This window comes from Thermobia domestica, chromosome 5, assembly GCF_964235325.1.
Source record: "Thermobia domestica chromosome 5, izTheDome1.hap1.1, whole genome shotgun sequence".
Classification (NCBI taxonomy): Eukaryota; Metazoa; Arthropoda; class Insecta; order Zygentoma; family Lepismatidae; genus Thermobia; species Thermobia domestica.
In genome coordinates, this window is record NC_137458.1 from 30841564 (window position 1) to 30861028 (window position 19465).

Sequence of the window (19465 nt, forward strand, 5' to 3'; positions counted from 1 at the left end):
TAATAAAGGCAAGACATGGAAAAACTAAAGGAAAGGCAATCAGGAACTTCATACCACCCAAACTCAATTTTGGTGCTAAAGATTATACTGAAATAATTGACTAGTCGACCTGCAAAGTATCTTCTCCTCCATCGTTGCGTCGAATGAATGATGATGAAATCAGACTCCTTATACAGAGTGGCATGGTACCCGATTGGGAAGTTGTAAGAGGATTCCTTTGCCACACACAAACTGTCGAGAGACATGTAAAACTGGTAACAGAAGCAGCTGGCAAAGTATGTGGTGCTCAGTCAAGAGATGGATATATCAGGGCAACTCTGCAATCCAGAGCTATTATGCCACACTTCAGCCAAAAATCTCATTTGAAAATGAATCCTCATTGAAAACAAGTGGAAAAATAAGTTAAAGAGTAAAACAAGGTAAAGAGTACACAACTTAGGGTCACAATATCACTTGCAGTTTTGTGTAATAAGTTAAGAAAAGTGTTAACGGACTCTTGGGACATGATATATATATATATATATATATATATATATATATATATATATATATATATATATATATATATATATAGATAGATAGATAGATATATAGATAGATAGATAGATAGATAGATAGATAGATAAGAGTGAGAGTCTGTGTTAATAAAGTTTCATTCCGAGACCACTTTTTTAAAAATGGTTCGAAGTTGGAGATTTCTGCTGATACTTACGAGGAAGCTTTTTCTGGTGTCACACGAAATGTGGAACTAAACTATGGTCAATCGATTTGTGTTAGTGAACAGAAAATCCATAGGCGGGAAAAACCCTCGATCGCAACCGTTCCGTATTCATTGGGGGGAAGACTAGGGTCACTGCCAACACAACACGTTGTGGATAATGAGACGAAATATGGCGTGAGTTCGATGAAAATATGCATAGAAACGCAGTTAAACATATACTACAATGTGACATTACCTTCGACAATACTTTGACAACTGGGGGCAGAGACGTAACACGTAACGACAGAGGAAGAGGACGGGTAGCGTGGAGTATAGCTTAGGAGAAAAGTTCCATAGAAGGTATGAACACATACGAGCCGGTCTTAGGGGAATAGCATAGTAATATCATGGACATGGTCAAGTACATGGCTGGAGAGTAGAAAGGCAAGGGGGCAACAGCCCTCACCTTCCTGAACTGATCTTTCAATGTATAGTGGTGTATATGTTGGTAAACTGTATATTGAACTTTGCGGTGTATGCACAGGGGCATATATTGTTGCCTTACTTTTATGTCATCATCGTCATCGTATGAAAATGAATGCCTATATATATACACAACAGTATACACATCGGACGTTACGAGGAGAGGGAGTCCGGACTCTACAGTCAATCCCCTTCATAGCTCTCTTTCTTCCGTTTCTGCTTTATGTTGACGCCTACAGGCTGTCTATAGTTTGTGATTGATTACTTGACTACGTATTGTTGCTGTGCCATTCCCCTGACGTCTTGCTTTTTCGTTTTCCTCAATTAAATGATCATTTTTACTTGTACTTATCCGCCCCCTCTTCTATCGTTATGTGCTACGCCTCTGCCGTCACTTGTTAGAGTATTGTCGAATGTAATGTCACATTGTAGTATATATTTAACTATGCATATTTTCATCGAACTCGCGCCATATTTAGTCTCACTATCCACAACGTGTTGTGTTTTCTGCATCCCTACTCTTCCCCCCAAAAGTACGGAACGGTTGCGATCGAGGGTTTTTCCAGCCTATGGATTTTCGTGTTCACTAACACAAAACGATTGACCATAGTCTCGTTCCACATTTCGTGTGACACCAGAAAAAGTTTCCTCGTTAGTGTATTTGCTGTAGAAGGTCACTATTGGAAATGGTCGTGATATGCAAGCCTGGAACACCTGGAGCACCTGGAACAAATTTCAAATTGAAAGATACCTTAAACTGAATGCAATTAGAACGTTATTAACAAGAATCTCATATCGATACACCAAAGAAGTCACGAATGGTGACAGGTCAAACTATAAATTTAATCTGTGTCGTTGCGTCGATGTAAAGTCTGATCCCGGGCCTATCTCTCAGAAGCGGTTTAGAGCTGAACATTACTACTAACATGTAGAACATGTATTGCGAGAGTCTACTGTTTGAAATATTAGTCATACATAAGTGTGTGATCCTCGTTGTCTAGAGTGCAGGGGTCAATCCAACAATTTCAATTGGGTTGATGGCTCCCTACCATCACGGAATGATACCGTATATAAAGGGAACAAAATATATTTTTAAACGAGCGTCCCAATGGACCTTCCTGCCTTTCCGTATAACGTTTTGTTTGGAAATTTGAGGTTATTTAATAATATATTCCAGAGCTTTAATAGATTCTTTTAGTAAATCCTCATTTCAAAGTACAAAGCATGCGTCTATTTCACGATCATCATTACACCTAATGTTACATACAATGCTTTTGGTAAATTTTGTGATGCCTGCTGAAAGTATGGATAGGTATTGTCTACAAGAAAGATATTAGTTGAATATAGTACTGAAAAAAGTATATTTACTCAATTAATTAGAAGTAATGAATTGTGCTACGTTAGAGAGTCTGCAGAAATGCTTATGGAAATGTATAATTAAATGAGTATGAATATATATGATGAAGTAACTTACAATATGAGTACTATCAATTTTTATATTTTGTATTAATGCCCAAGTTTATATTCTGTACTTATTATTATCGCTACCAACGCTGAAACAGTTGTTGTGTACAAACCGATAGTTTTTAGCGATTTGTGTGGTCACTACTTCACAAATCTGAAGGTGACAAGCACAGCTACCAGCTCAAACCTGTTGTATAATGTAGAGCTTATACAGAAATCATGATTGTATTTAAAAAAACGTCACCGATTGTAGATTTCAGAATGTTGACATTGGGAATTGTGCGGTGTTATAGGGGCTACTAGTATTCATGATAACTTCCACTTCTGTGTCCTCATGCACCTTACATCGGCCATCTTCTACACTTTACGTATCTCGAAATGTTTCTTTTTGCCAAATCAGACATGCACTTGTGATGGATCGGTCGATCACGGAATGACTCACTCAAACTTCTAACTATTGCAATGAAGTTGCGCTCGCATTCCCCATAGAGAGAAACTATTCCACTTTGTCTTCTGCTGAACGCATCATAATGTTTAATACAGCTAACCAATAAACAACTAGGCCAGATAGTAATAATAAACTTAGAAGTAGTTTAATAAAAGATATTTAATATTAAATTCGGTTAGATAAAGTAAACACTCGTCCTCATGGAACAGACAAATTACAACTGCTACGTACATGAGTCGATGTGGCAGAGTAAGAAACCTATAGACCAACTGCGTACTGTCCCCAGCGACAAGTAGAAGAATCAAAGAAAATTTCTGTATAAATTACATTCTTACAGACTACATGTTTGGGGCATGACTGGACGAGTATCTGACACGTTATTTAAAGCTAGTAAGTTTTCCCCTGTTTTATTCCGTATTAACTGTAACTAGGGGTGTACGCAGAAATGGATCAAGAGAATGAGGTTCCAGGACTCAATCTCATACAGGGTGTCTACAAAGATTCCAAAATGAAATTTCGTGACTTTTTCGTGACCTTTGCTTTGCGCAATCATAAAATTTCCTAACATTTTCAAGAGCAAATTTGGGTGCGAATTACGCCGAATTTTCATCCATGCGATAGAAACGTACTTTGTTTGCCATTTGGTAGCGTGTAAAGCCGACCATAAAGATTTTGGTGGTGAATTTTGGCGTTTTACAGAACAAAATTTTCCAATCTGTACTTACATTTGCAGAGTTAAAAAAAATCGTGACCCAAAAGCTACATTTCGTGACTTTTTCGTGACTTTCATGACCGTTTTAAGATTTCGTGACTTTTTCGTGACATTCGTGACCGATAGACACCCTGTCATATTCTTTCAGAACAAAAGTGATTTTGATATATGCATCTTAATATAGTGAATGCTTATTTTTCCATAATATCTTGCTCAATTGGGGATTAGATCCCAAACTGCCCCAACGTGACCCCTTCCCCCGAAGCGAAAGCAAGAAACTATAACTATATTTTCTCAAATGTAAAACATACCAATCTAGATTTGAAATTATAATCCTGCATATAGGATCACATGAGACACAAGCATTTCCAGATAGTTAAAATTGTTGATATTAAACAACGAATTTTCACTTTTAACTATAATTTATGGTTGATAATTTTGCAACCAATATTCACCGTATGATCCACGTTTATATTTAGGATGTATTCCAAGCGAAATCAGTCAATTTTGAAAAATGTAGTTTCACCGTCTACGATTTTGGTCGTGTTTTGGTATGTTATGGGGTACCAAGACAAATGTTGAAATGCAAAGTGGCAGGTGATGAAGGTTCACTGTTTCCATGATAGAGGGCAGTGAACACGTAAAAAATGCTTCAAACATGCATGTATTAAAATATTTGTAGTTACAGTTTGGTGAATGTGAGAAACATGAAACTGTCACAGTACACATAATAATATTGGGGAACATACAAAAAAGTAAGAAACCAACATCACCAATGTTGCCATCACAATAGCGGGACAAAAGGAAAGGTATTTCACGCAAACGTGACCCTAGTTTGGTCATCTTTGTGGAGTAGAAGGTGAAAGAACCACTAATCCTTATTTTCTGACTGACAACCTTGGACTTTCCTAAAAACACTCACATAAATTTTCTTATTGAACACCTGCAACAAATAACAACAATTAACAATCAACAACAAAAAATGTTTGAGTTGCTCTTCAAGATGAGGCAAATCGTTATTCTTCTGCGCTAATAGTTTTCATGCAGTTAATATTTGCAATCAGGGAGGTTTCATGTGGACACTCTGTATTTTCACACTCGTTATTTGACAATAATTGAACACCAGATTTTGTCTTTTGGTATGGGGGGAATTTCAGACCTGTCATAACAGATTTGGCTTATCAGCGTTTCGCCATCCCATGGAGTTTTCCCTTGGAGACTTAAGAGAGGAAGGAAAAAGTACCGTCGTAGAAAGTATGATTATTTTTTAAAAATATATTATCTTTATCCAGTGCGCTTTCGTTTGTTTATCTAGTTTAAGACTGGTAAAAGGTAGATGCCAATCCTGCAGTTCTGTTTAGATATTATGATGGTGATTTTGTGTGCTGGTATCTATGGCTTGGAAACGAGAGTTTTCTTTAATATTATTTCCTTCTCGCGTAATAAATAAAAATGTAACAACGGTCCATAACAAATCCTGGTACTTTTTATAAAAAACAATTCAAGATTCCGTTCTAAATTTTGCACTATTTGCGGATAATTTATATGCTTTTGTATGTTTGGTGTTGATATTCTGTTTTGTCCTTCTTTGTATATACTGATATAATATAATTCTTTTAATATACATTTCAGCGGCTGCAAAAGCTTTCCCCTGTATGAAAGAGCACTGGACGTCAGCTGCTACTTCTTGTTATGCCAAAGTGAAAAAAGAGAAGAAAGATTCTGAAGACGCTTTATGCAGGTGTGTTGATTATTATTATTATTATTAAACACGAACAAGTCAATGCGGTATAGTAATTCCTAATTTTTGACATTCAGGCTAATAATTGTTCAAAACCGTTCGTGCAGCCCATCTACTTGACGCCAATGCCTGTTCACTCTTCACAGAGAATAATAGATGCGTTAGTTGATACAAAAAATGCATAATTTCTATGATTGCAGCAAAACGTTTAGATTCATAATTTTTAAGGACGTAGCTAAATGCATAATAAAAAACTGTATTCCTTAATGCACTTGTGTGCATAAAAATCACTATGCACGTAAACATTTTGCTGAAATCATAAGATGTTATGCATTTTTTGTCTCCTACTGAAGCATATGGATGCATTAATTTAAACAATGGTTTGTATCGCTGGTTGCGTATCCGTTAAGACATACAGGATTTCCAAAGGTGTGGAAAGTATGAAATAAATTTTGAACACTACTAAAAATATGTGATCGAAGCTTTTCAGTGTGATGCAGGACACAGTGAAAATATTCTGTATTATTTGAGAGCCTCTGCGGTCATTTTGGAAGGTGCCATACTGGACTTGAATTAATTCAGTGAAATATGAACTTTACGGTATGCTACTATTTTCAAAATAAAGTGTGATTTCCTAAAGAAGTCAATATGATTGTTTTCTATATTCTTTGTTAAAGAAATTTTGATCACGTAGATCTAGAACATATACAAAAATTTATCATTGTAAGTAAATTTATGATCATAATTTCGTTCAGGATGCAAACAAGCAGGAAGAAAACTACCATAACATAGACATTATGAAATCACACCGTATTTCAAAAATATATCGCATCGTAAAATTTCCATTTCACTGAATTAATTCAAATCTAGTATGACACCTTCCAAAATGACCGGAAGCTATCATGTAATGTAAAATACTTTCATTCTATCATGCATCACACCAACAAACCTCGATTTCATAGTTTTAATAGTGTTCTAAATTTATTCCATCGTTTTCACACCCTTGACAACCCTGAATGTCAGATGTGCAATACACAATTTAGGCCACTCAATTTGTGAGACCCATCTTAACTACGTCCCAACAATTATGAGAAAATAGTTACAAACATAAGGCTTTCAAGTAATATATCTTACAAGTCAAAAAAGGAAAGGAAGTCAATTTATTAATCATAACTTTTTGTTTTACAGATTGCTCTACAAGAGCAGTTTTGGTATTTTCACTAAAACTTAAAACCCTAAATTACCTTTGGTAAAATAAAAGAGCTTGGGTCAATGTTCGAAAAACCTTACCGATAGCAAATGTAGCGATGAGAAACAGAAAACTATATAGTGTTAAGACAAAATAGTGGAAGCTACCAACTCATTTTTAAACATCTGTTAGTTATCAACTCATATACAGTTTAATTTATTTTTCATTTCCAATTCTAGATCTAGTATACTAAAATACATTCATATAGAAAGCGATACGAAAGATTCAGAGAACATATACGAGGCGTGTTTTTAAGTAAGGTTCGTTTTGTTGTAGACACTAGTAGTTCGCGCGCATACCGCAACGAGCGTGTGCGACGTGTAGCGGATGCCTCGGAAACAACTGTGCTCAGTTTGAGCTCTGTAGCTGACCTGTACGGTTGTGTTCTGTGGTTTCACAATGTTTAAGACAATCAAGTCGCACGCCGCGTGTGAGGTTCGCTCAGTGATACGGTTTTTGTCAGCAAGAAACCTGTCTGCTGCAAAAATTCATCGACAGATTTGCGAAGTGTACGATGATACTGTTATGAGTGCAAGCAAAGTGTGTAAGTGGGTACGAGAATTCAAAAATGGCCGTGACAACGTCCATGATGAGGACCGCTCCGGTCACCCTTCTTCGATTACAGACGATTTGGTGGCTTCAGTTGAAGCGAGGGTTTCTGAGAACAGGCGCTTCACAATAACAGGTCTCTCAAACAAATTTCCTGACCTTTCCCGTTAAGTCCCGAAACGATGTGAAAACGGCAGTGAACTCTTGGTTATCGGAGCAGGCTGCAAGTTTTTATGAAGAGGATATTTTGAAATTGGTTGAGAGGTGTGATAAGTGTTTGAATAAACTTGGCAACTATGTCGAAAAATAGAGTAAAGTATGTACTTTCTGAAATAACATTTACTTTTTTGAAATAACCTTTCGTTGAGTACTTATGTTCAAACGGACCTTACTTAAAAACACGCTTTGTAAAAGTTTCATTTTAAAATCATCTAAAAGAATTCATCACTTACATTTTTCGGTGTTTAATTACTAAAGACGTATTTTGCAAACGGGCAAAAATGTGAACGTTTAGAATTATGTACAAAAATATGAAAATTATGCTTTTGTGATGTGGTATAATTACAATGTTCTGAGAAAGCGAGAAAAAAACACATACCAAGTTATATTTCCGGGATAAAAGTCTGTAGTTCAATAGTTATTCACCATGTTAAATTCAAATCTGAAATCAGAGAAAATAGTTCTCTGAAAATGAAACAGTAACTAAAACGTTACTGGTTTATATTGTTTTGTAGTGGGTGTTTCTCTTGTCTCTACTGATACATCAGCAGTAGTCTTCCGACATGCTGGGTCATGTTTCTTTGATTACTCTTTCAGGAAGCTCGGAATTTTAATTAAATAGAAGTAAAAATCAACTTAAATCTCACAAGAATCAAAGCCAATATCAAATTGAACTCATTGGAAGAGCAAAACACTAGTGGAAAATCTTGTTAACTTTTGAAAAGTTAACCTGATAGTGTTGCCAGAAATAAAATTTGAAATTTCCTTTTCTCACTATACGCCGTGTTCTGCATATATGTGTACATATCGTACATGCCGTCCATACTTCTAATATTTGACATGTGGCATGTACTTATGGGACACCCTGTACTATTGAAAAACTATACCCGATAACGAAATTCTAATTTCAGAATTGAATTCAGCGTGTTAAATTATTACAGAATTACAGATTGTCATCTTAGAAATATGGTCCTTGTGAAACAATGTTATTATTTAAGATAGTTTTCAGTCCATCAAATTTCTACCCAAAACGATCCTTTTCTCACCTTTCCACCCACCAATGACAGTACTTTGTCCACCAAAAATCCAATCTCTACTTTATTAGCTTACAAAATATAGTTATATATCATTTGATGCTTTGTTATTTATTTCTATTTATAACAGATATCGAAAGAGATTTCGTAGCTAATATCTCAAAATAACTAAAAGAAATTATGCAATTTCAATTACAGACTGAATTGCAAATTCGAATGTTTAGAAGGCAATAGAACGGTAATTGTAAGGATATTTACAATCTTGTTGGGAATTTTGAAGTTGATACAAAGGGTGTGTCAGTGCTTGTGTCGACCAGTGGTGGCAATATATATTTTGACACGCCGGGCTGGTGAGGAAGATTTGATGCTCCCTTGCGCAAGAAAAAAAAGGTTATACAGGGTGCGATAGCGTTCATAGCGTAATTTGACTTGCGTAGTACAATGCCGTACTGCATGAAAGACTGCTGCAAGACTTCGTTCTTCCCCAATTAGGTATGGTCGATGTGGATGTGGAACAATTATGGTTTCAACAAGACGGAGCGACCTCGCATACAGCCAGAGCTTGCATGGATTTCTTGCGACAGACATTTCCAGGTAGAGTAATTTCCCGTTTTGGTGACATTTCCTGGCCGCCTTGATCACCTGATCTTTCATGTGTAGACTTTTTCCTTTGGGTCTACCTGAAGCAAGAAGTGTTCCGAACACGTTGTGCCACCATTCCTGAGTTAAATGATCGGGTCAGAACTGCCGTCGGCAATGATCCAGGGAATACGTTACGCCAAATTATGGAAAGCTTCGAATGCCGCCTAGATGAATGTGTTGTGCAGAGGTGACATGATTTGACAGGAGTCATATTCAAAAAGTAATCCACGGAATAGACAATGACTTAGACATTAGTAAATGGCATATTTTTAGCTATTAATTGAGATAAGAGGTAAGAAATAAATTACTTCCTGATGGTGTAATGGTAGGATGGTGTAATGGTACTTCCTGATGGTAGGATTTTTTAATATCCTACTATGAACGCTGCCGAACCCTGTACAATCATTTGAAAAGAGAAAAACAAAGCGATAATCTAAAGAAAATTACACATCTCAACTCCCTTTACTAAACTGAACAAGACTAAAAATAGCCTTCTCCAACCATAGATGCCCGAACTCATGGGGTCGGCGCTCATGAGTTCAAACTTCACGCTCACTCCACCTCAACCTCACGAATTGAGCGTTAAGTCGAGGTAATGCTGTGAGTTTAGATTTATTTATTTATTATTTATTTATTTAACAATCAACAGATACAGCTCAGATTGAGTGATGGAGTGAGCGTGAGGTCAGATTGGTAATGCGAACGTGAGGTCTAGTGAGTGTGATGTCGGATTGATGTCGTGGCCGTGAGTTTGAGTGAGGTTGGTCCAAAGTGGGCACCTTTGCCTTCAGCACCCTTTAAGCCTTGTTATTTGGACCTTTCGTAGTTAATTTCCATATAAATATATTTTCATATAAATATACTATATTTGCTTTCTCACAAAAGAAGCGCAAAAAACACCAGAGTATGAGAGAGCTATATTAATTTTTAAAGTAATGACTTAAAAAAAAGAAAGAAAGAAAGAAAGAAAATAACAGTTTTCTACATTTTGGATTCGAAAAAATTAAATATATTTTTTTACGGGAAAGACGAAGATTCTCCTTTCGAAATGGTAATTCCCAAGGGTTACTAAAAGTTCGAGGTGCATTTCATGTCCTAAAATACATATTTTCAAAATCAGACTGTTCTAGGTGCTTTTATATTTTCGTGACTTCTTGCAAAAAAATAACACAATTCTGTATTTTATTATATGTACACTTTGTAGATATTTTAATTCTCAATATATAATAATAATAATATTATAGACTTTAAGTCAGGCAGCTACAGCATCATCCCTGTTTATCCTAATATCATGGTTCGTACCTCACTTTTATCAGAATAAAACAGTCTTTCAAACGGTTTAATTTACATGTCTCTATCATGAATCTGGGGAGGGAAAAATCGCAAAAAAGGAAGTTTTTGTTAAAAAAATATTCCTTTTTTCTATGTTTTGGCCCATCTGGACCTCCTGTGTTAACGCACAGATTTTAAAACCATCTGAAAAGTACTAATAGTATACTGAATATGTCTCCAAAATGTTAGGCTTTTATCCAGAAAACTAAGGTAGAAAATATTAACCAATATGCTAAGAATATTCCCACAATACCCCAGATTCCCGTATAAAACGGAAAATTTTCTGGGACATCCCTATTCACCCTAGGATCATGGTTCGTACTTCATTCTCTTGAGAATAGAACAGCCTTTTAAACGGCACCATTCACATGTCTCCATTATGTATCTCAGGCGGGAAAATCGCGAAAAAGGGATGTGTTACAAATACCTTTTTTTAAAAAACCTTTTGCTCTTCTGGACTCCTTGTATTAACTAGGGATGGGCGAAACTGGCTTTTATAAAACCGAAAACCGGTTTCTAGAAAAACCGAAACCAGAAAACCGACATTTCGGTTTCCTCCAAAATCGGTTCGTTTTTTTCGAAACCGGTTTGGTTCTCACCAAAACTGGTTTTGGTGAAAAGTTTTGGAAAACATAAAACTATTTCTGTGGAAACGGATTCGGATTCCGGACAACAACGAAACACTATTCTTGTCAGAAATAGAAGAAATTTGAAAAAAAAACCGGAACCGGTTTTGAATAAAACCGAAACCGGATCCAGTGAAAAACCGAACCGGTTTTGGAGAAAACCAAAAAACTGGTTTTTGTGCCCACCATAGTATTAACTTGGAGATCTGAAACAAATCTGAAAAATATTAACGCTTGCAGTGAATGTGTGCAAAATTTCAGTTTTCTAGGTGCAACAGTAAGCCCGCCAAAAAATAATATGCCCACAATACCATAAATTCCCGTAGAAAACAGGGGCGTCATTTGAGACTTCGCTTGAGGGGGGCAAGAGCACCACGATATAAGACTTCCACGTTTTGTATTAGTATATAAGTACTCAATTGATTAAAGTACATGCCTTTCTCAAACTCTTGGGGGGCCTTTGCCCCTTCCCTCCCAAATGACGACCCTGGTTTTATAAAACAGTATCTCAGGTAAACATTTCCTGAGACACCCCTATTTATCCTAGAGTAATGGTTCGTACCTCATTCTCTTCAGAATAGAATAGCCTTTCAAACGGCGTCATTTGCATGCCTACATCGTGTACGAGTATCTGAGGCAGGAAAATAGCGAAAAAAGTATTGTTAAAAATATCCTTAATATTTACTTTTTTGCCCCTCTTGACCCCCTGTGTTAACCCAGAATTTTGAAACAAATCCGAAAAATACTAAGGCGTGCACGAAATGTATGTGTAAAATTTCAGTCTTCTAGCTGCAAAACCAAACGCATCAAAAAATAATATGCCCACAATACCATAAATTTCTGTGTAAAACTGGATCTCAGGGAAAAATTTCCTGATACATCCCTATATATCCTAGGGTAATGGTTTGTACCTTATTCTCTTTAGATTAGAACAGCCCTTCAATCGGTACCATTTTCATGTCTCCATCGTGTATCTGAGACCTGAAAATCGTGAAAAAGGGATTTGTTATAAATATCCTTTTTTTTTTTTTTTTACATATTACCCTCTGGACCCCCTCCTCCTGTGTTAACAAGAGATCTGAAAAATTCTTGAAAATAACGTCAGCGTACGTGGGTAACTGCACTTCACTCATTTCACTTGGAGTGCCAAATAAACCTCGTTTCACACTTCCCGCGTTGGTAAGAATGTAACTTTACAAAGTCTCTGTCTTAACAGAAACAGTAGCGAACTAAAACCGTTAAAGCTTAAGCTGCAATAAACTGGCCTGTTGGATTGGTTGGCCGAAGTACGCAATATTTATACCACCGCCGAACTTCGAGCGAGAATATTCTAGAAACGTCGGTGTGGGTTCTGGAGCCAATGAGGCGAGCGGGAGGTGCGTGAATCTTCTGGACGGAGCCGGATGCTGCGATGACGCTCGAACAGCGTGGCCAAAGTAAGCAACCACGAAGTTGTGTAGCCTGCCATTAGATGGCATTTGCTGTCGGTATACCTAACAAGCGAAAAGTTGTCAAAAATAAATCGTGTTATATCAAGTGCACTAATTCCATTACATTAATTCCAACAACTGAGCTAATATGACTGTACTTTGACCCATAAACATTTTAAAAGTATTTACTGGCATTGATACAAGTTTCTTTTAATGAAATAATTGTATTAGAGCCATCAGGTGATTCTAAAAACTACTACAAGTAGTTTTCTGTCATTGGTGTTGTGCGTGTTGCCTAACTACAGACTTAAAAACTTCAAGACCGTTGTGGCAAGGTAAAGGGTTGTCCAAAAAAAATTTAAAAAATCACTAAGGTCGGAGCCACTAATGACACTTTTCCGCACTAACCGTAATCGAATTTCCAACAAAAGTGCAAAACGCCCCACCCTTAGAATTATGGTTCACTTCATAACAACACGAAAACCAGTTGAACATGCGCAGAAATTGCTGGAGACTAACTCTATGTCCTATGGAACCTGGAGGTTCAATGCCACATTCACAAAAGCTCTCCATCCTTAGCTAACTGGATCCAGTTTTTACTTTGTATTATCTCTCCGAGATCCATCTTAATATTGTCCTCCCATCTGCGCCCTGGTCTTCCTAATGGTCGTTTTCCGATTGGTCTTCCAGTCAAGACTTTCAAAGCGTTTTTTTCTTCCATCCTAAGTACATGACCTGCCTAGTAAGCTTCCTGGACTTGATGACCCTAACAATGTTTGGTAAACCGTATAATTTGTGTAATTCCTCGGTATGAATTTCTGCCATTCCCCACTCCCGTTTCTCTTGGGTCCGAATATTCTTCTCAGAATCTTGTTCTCAAATACTTTCAGTCTATGTTGTTCCCTCAGAGTAAGCGAAAATGTTTTGCAACCATTCAGAACAACAGGCATGATTATCGTTTTATATATTTTAAGCTTCAAATTCTTCGACAGAATTCGCCACGACAAGAGATTTTGACTGAATAATAACACGAATTTCCTGCTTTTAGTCGACATTTAATTTCTTCATCATTGTTGTTTTCGTCTGTTAATATTGATTTTAGATATGTGAAAGTACCCACTTTATCAAAAGCATTATTTAATATTTTAACGCATCCATAATTTGCTGTAATACGGTCCCGACGCACTTCCATGTATTTAGTTTCCTCTGCATTTACTTCTAAACCCATGTCCCAGCAAGCGTTTAATAATATCTCTGCATTTATTTCAATTGTTTCCCTATCATCCCCTATTAAATTTACATCATCAGCATATGCCATAACCTGGTGAACATCGTTCGACTCTAGGCCCTGGTTGCTATCTTTGATTTTCCTTATAGCGTATTCCAGAACAAAGTTAAATAATAATCTCCTTGTTTCAGGCCATTTTCCACGTGAAAACTCGTGGCCCAAAATTTTCCTATCCATACTTTACTTTGGGATTCATTTAAACATACCTTAATTAATCTAATTAGCTTTCTCGGTATTCCAAGTTCTGTAAGAACGTTGTATAATGTTTGTCTCCTAACCGAGTCATAGACCTTTCTAAAATCAATAAATAGTTGATGCTGCTACCAGGAGTGATCAAGGTCACAATCAGCCCCTCTAAACGAACGGACATCAATTATGCTAGATTGCCTTCTTCTATATACTAAAACATGATCAGTTTGTGTTTTTCCGTCTTGTGAGGTCCAAGTGTATTTTTGAACGTCGTAATGTGGGAATTTTGTTCTCTTCACGATTAGGTTTACGTGTTTATTCCAAAGTTTACGAGTCTAACACCATTGTCATTACTTTCCTTATGCAGACTTTCGTTCAATTTAATCGACTTGAAAATATCATCTTGTCCTACGGTTGCATTCAAATGCCATAACAAAATTTTCATATGGTATCGCGGGAGTTGTTCAAATATGTTCCAATTCTTCGTAAAAACTGTCTTTTATATCACCATCCTTATCTTCTGTTGGTTCATTTAAAACAATAATATCACACGACCGACCCTTAAGAGCAATGAAAGAAAATCTGTCAGCAACAAATTCAATCCGCTTAATTGCTGGTAATATTGGTTTGTGATTCCCTGGTCCTAATTGGTGATTTTTCCTTCCCCGTAAAAGAACGTAAAATTTCCGGAATTCACAATTCCATTTCCTTCCCGCCTAACTTCCTGAACTCCTACTAGGTTCATCCTGTATTTCTCTAAGTCACTCGTTACGGATTTTAACGCGCTTGTCCTATAAAGACTTCTAATATTCCATGTTCCAAATCTCATATCCAGTTTCTTTTACTGAGGTCGTGCCAAGTTATCAGTCGTTGTCCGAGGCTTTTGTGAATGATTCTGAACAAGTACCTTTTTTTACAGGATGAGGTTGTTAGCTTTACCCAAACCCCCAAGCTTTAGGATCATTCCTTGCCGGCTGTCCGCGACTGGTTTTTCAGTATATTCGCAGCTAATCTCTCTATATAGAGGCCTTCTCCTCGATCCGCAACCTGAGGACGCGCCATGCCGTGGTAACAGACTTCTGGAGACTAGCTTCAAATAAAACACCATAGGTGACGCCCTCATCAAGAAGAAATGCATAAGAAGAAAGATGCAGGAATCTGCATCAATCGAGTAATCTTAAACCACAATGTACTTATATGTCTCAATTGACTCGTTTTTGTTTTCGTTCGTTTTCTCGAGTTGCAAATGCTGCGCATCAGTGACAAAAGGAAATTTATACATATTAACGCGCCATTTGAATCAAGTAAATATTTCAGATTTGGTATGATGCATTTATAGTTCTGTAAGTTCCATATATATGATTTATTTTCATCAGAAAGAATATCGAATTCTTAAAATTATCTTCTTTCAGCTGCAATGCACAGAAAAAGTGGAATCTATTTTCTTTGTCTTGAAGGTATAGCTTTTGAACTAACTACAGTTTGTACGGGATCTGATGTTTTAATGTTTTACGGAGAACACCACACAGTTAGTGATGTCATTTGCAGCTCACGTGCAGCTGTGCGTACAGATTTGTTCCGATTCCTTGACAATATTTCTCTCATTCGTCAAATGTTCCTTGCACACACGCTTGGCTCTCCACAAACAAACATCCAGTTGCAATAAATTTTACATTATTGTAAATTGCAGGATGACACTGTTTTCCTATACTTCATTCTAAATTTTCGTTTGACATCTGTTGCTTTCCGCGTGTTGTCAAATTATAGCACACAAAAACTTCTCAGCTCTAGTAAGCGCCATCTTAATTTTGACACTACATAGCAACGAAATATGAAACGAAACCGAATCTGAATGTTAAATTCATACAACTTGTAATCTTCCACTACATAAATTTGATTTATAGTCTCATGGAATGCTATGGACCCGGAGGCCAAGGGCGTCGATTTCTCTGTAGCTTTGGGGGACCAATTCAGATGTGTGTTTGGTTGCAGAATGCATATACGAGGATTTTAAGACAATTAAAATAAATTATGCCAAATATTGTATATTCGTAATTACAATGCGGTGCCCCACATGTGCATTGGAGGTCGCAGGCCCCAGAATCAGCGCTCTTGCCGGAGGCATCAAAGTCCCTTACACTTTTAGACACTTGATAATTGAATTCGAATAATGCTATTACCATTATGTAATTGCCCGCTATTGTGCAGCAGCACCGCATTACAATATACAAATTTTAGTAAATGGCGATGTGGACATTAGTCTGTATCGAAAGATATAATTTTCAGACAAAGTGCAAAATGTTTTCGAATCGAAATACAAAAAGCAAGATATATTAATATAAACGTTTAACTGATCCAAGAATAATAGATTTGAAAAGTTGTTAGAAGTACATTAATCGAATAATTTATTGGAGAAGCACTTTAAAAGAAAATTTATTTACCAGGTACAATAGAGATAGGAAAAGCTTATTTGTGAAGAAGGACAACACTGATTTCTAGTTTTGGTTGGGAGAGACTTTTATTTCTCTCTCCCCCTATAATGTCCTGCCACTGATATAAAATGATTTTATTTAAAACATAAAATTTAAAGTTGAATGCTTCTTAAAATCCTATGTTTAGATAGAACCTCGTTGGAATCATATTAGGCCCACATATACATATTACGAAAATTTTGATTTTCAAGGTTGATTAATATTCATGCTCTTCGCAAGATTTTTTAAGAATAAATTCTAATTACGAGGGCGCGGAAGGGCAGAATTACTTCATAAAATATAGCTGAGTGACCGGCAGCGAGCGAAGGAGGTTAGAAGACCTACAGGGCTTCTTTTTATACTTTTATCACAATTTAGACAAAAACGAGGTACTCGATTGTGGACATGTATTTACCTTCATGGTTTGTATTGCCAAGTCAATTAGAATTAACTTGCTATTAACTCCAATTTTAGACCAAATATCGATATTGAGTTAACGATGTTGATATTTTAGATATATGAAAGCATGATTTTAGAACTGAAGATAATATTTTGGTAGTATACGTTGTTTAATCATAAGTTATTATTATTGGGAGCAGGAAAATTTGGTGTAGGAAAACTTCGTGTAAGAAAATTCGGTGCATTGAAAATTTGGTGTACAGAAAACTCATTGTCGGGAATGGTAAGTGTAAAGAAAGATTTGTTGTAGTAGACCGTAGCATCTTCTACAAACTTAAATTTCAGGATAAAGGAGGTATTAGTTTTAAGTTCATACTTTCTTCTGCTACCAGAGGTCTTCCAAAAAGAAACAATGCTGTTGAATCTTGGCATCGGGGTTTCGACACAAATTGGTAGCAGCCATCCATCAATACGGAAATTGCTGGATGTCGTGCAAAGTTCGTAGGCGATAGTGACATTTCAAAGTGAATGGTTACGTGCAGGTCACTCCCTTAATAATAATAAGAAATACAAATGTACCACTTCCAGATCGGAATCGCTTGCAACCACTTTTGAATATAACATTGTTCAATATTTGAGAGGAGTGGCCTATAATTTGCCATTTTGAGAAATAGTTCTCAACTTCACTTTTATTATGTATATATTATGCATAACGTATAGTGTAGGTGTTTTCAGGATGTAGTAAATATTCTACTGAACTTGTTACTTTTATTTATTAGTTTAGTCTTTGTTCCCAACCTCAATACTTTTCTACAACTATTATCTGATAAAAACCATCCAACTTTATGTTGACCATCCCACTAAGACTTTTTGATTAATATATTTGTACATCTTACATATGTACACATGTTCTATGGTGTACTATATGGAAGGTATTTTCAGGACTTTACAGAAGTTGTTATTTTTACTCTTTATTCATCTTATTCTCTGAATTCTTTTTCTTATTCTTATTTTCTTATTCTCTCAACTTCTAGTTCTGACTGCTTTATTTCTGACAAAACGTGTCAGATTGATTGTAATACGTAATAACATTTCATTCGGTGAATTTTATGGTGTTTTCGTTTCCACAATATGAAGTTTTATAAATTATCGTAAGAGATAATATTATCAATACGTATTACACCGAATCCACCCTACACCTAACTTTCCCCACACCGAGTTTTCTGTGCACCGAATTTTCCTAGACCCATTATTATTGACTTTGATGCAACTAATCAATCTGCCGCGAGTTAAGAATACTGTTTGAAATGATATAATGAAAAGTGCAAGGGAATAGAAGAAAATGTAGATAATATTTCTCGTTTACGTAACGAAACTTGGGAACTTGTATACACTTCTATTAACATGAATAATGCATTTGATGGCTTTCACAATATCTTCGTAACTTATTTCAATGAAGTGTTTAAAAAAAAGCATACCCTTTCTACTTCTACATATAATAAAAAAATACATGGCAACAACCGGTATTAACCCTTTAACCGAGATGATCCATCAACGTTATGCCTCACACCTTTTTCTGGTTTTCGAAGATTGTATACATGCAGTACGCAGAATCGGAACAAATAAAGCGAGAAAATCAAAATTACGTTTTGGGCCCAGGGATATAGTTTCTGCTAATACATTGTGGCAGTTAAAGGATTAAAACATCAAATAAGGCACTAAGGTCTCTAAAGGGATTCTATCTCGAGAAATGCAAGGATATTATCAATGCTACAAAAGCATTTATAGCAAGCTACTTAAATTTGCCAGGAGGAAATCCCATTACTCGAATTATGTAGACAATAGTGAAAACAAACCCGCAGCTATGTGAAAGGTAGTAAACACAGAGTTAAAACATAGCACCAAGACGAAAAATGAAATTACTGAATTAGTCGGGCAGATTTGTGGGGGAACCGTACCATACTGTATAAAGTTTTCTTGTTTGCTTTTTATTATAAAATAGAATGTTCTTTTTTAGATTCCGATTGATGCCACCTTGGCTTCCTTGGGCAATTTTCAATATTATTTAAGATATGACGTCACTGTTTCACACCTCTAATTTACATAGTAAAAACTAATGGATGAGTTAAAAATCTCTGTACTACAGCAACCACACAGTTTTTGGCAGGGTACATGTAGTCAGACCTTTCCACAATTTGGAACATTTTGGTGGCTACTCCTGCTATGGTAACAATATAGTAACGCCACAATTTTGGAAAAGTATTCATTTGAAAATGCACTTTAATAATTCGCTATGAACAAAACATTTAAATAAATTGAACCAAACTAAAGGAGATAGCAAGGAGAAATGTATATGTCCTTTGCATTCATGAATCTTAATAGACTGTGACATATACACTGATCAGCCAGAACATTATGACCATCTGCTTACTATCGACATAAACCCGTCCAGGCGAAGCAGCGTCACCTAACGAGGAATGCCTGCTAGT

The 19465-nt window shown here is 36.3% G+C and overlaps 1 protein-coding gene across 1 annotated transcript in view; it reads left to right on the plus strand.

The window, feature by feature from the left end:
* The window catches only part of LOC145685830 (uncharacterized), an 85257-nt gene that overhangs the window by 50767 nt on the left and 15025 nt on the right, over positions 1-19465 (plus strand). The window contains exon 5 of the mRNA XM_081758420.1: positions 5440-5548. Within this exon, the coding sequence (XP_081614546.1) occupies positions 5440-5548 (109 nt within the window). The remainder of the gene's footprint in view (positions 1-5439; positions 5549-19465) is intronic.